General features: G+C 55.5%; 1 protein-coding gene across 1 annotated transcript in view; it reads right to left on the minus strand.

Moving 5' to 3' along the window:
• The window catches only part of LOC103398118 (RNA-binding protein Musashi homolog 1-like), a 17,085-nt gene that overhangs the window by 4,259 nt on the left and 12,415 nt on the right, over positions 1-411 (minus strand). The window contains exons 7-8 of the mRNA XM_017042884.2: positions 357-405; positions 227-275 (exon numbers count right to left, since the gene is read on the minus strand). Coding sequence (XP_016898373.1) covers positions 227-275; positions 357-405 — 98 coding nt within the window. The remainder of the gene's footprint in view (positions 1-226; positions 276-356; positions 406-411) is intronic.

A 411-nucleotide genomic window follows, 5' to 3' on the forward strand; every position in this document is an offset into this window, starting at 1 on the left:
CCCCCTCTCAGGGCCCAGACAAAGCTGGTAAGCTGTCATAATCGATCAGTCCTGGGTTGGGAAGGAGGGTCTTAGGAAAGGTTTCATCCTGATCCTGATTAGGAGACAGGCTAATGAGACTCAGCTCCTACAGCTCAGGCCCCAGGAAGGAGGAGGCCCAAAGGGTGGGGCGTGGGCCAATAGGCTGTCATGAAGTGGTGAAGAAGTGAGGACGGGTTCTTCTCACCTCTGTGTCTGTTGGTGGTCTTGTCGAACATGAGCATGGCGTCGTCCACCTGGAGGGGAGGGGTGAGGGGAGTGGGTGAGACAAACAAGAAGTTGTTTTTTTTTAATGGTGGTCTGTCAGTGTCTCTAACCTCGCAGCTCGCTGCCTGACCTCGGCCCTTCTCATGTTCTGCAGGCAGGCTCCGC

Source organism: Cynoglossus semilaevis, chromosome Z (assembly GCF_000523025.1).
Source record: "Cynoglossus semilaevis isolate Cse_v1.0 chromosome Z, Cse_v1.0, whole genome shotgun sequence".
Classification (NCBI taxonomy): domain Eukaryota; kingdom Metazoa; phylum Chordata; class Actinopteri; order Pleuronectiformes; family Cynoglossidae; genus Cynoglossus; species Cynoglossus semilaevis.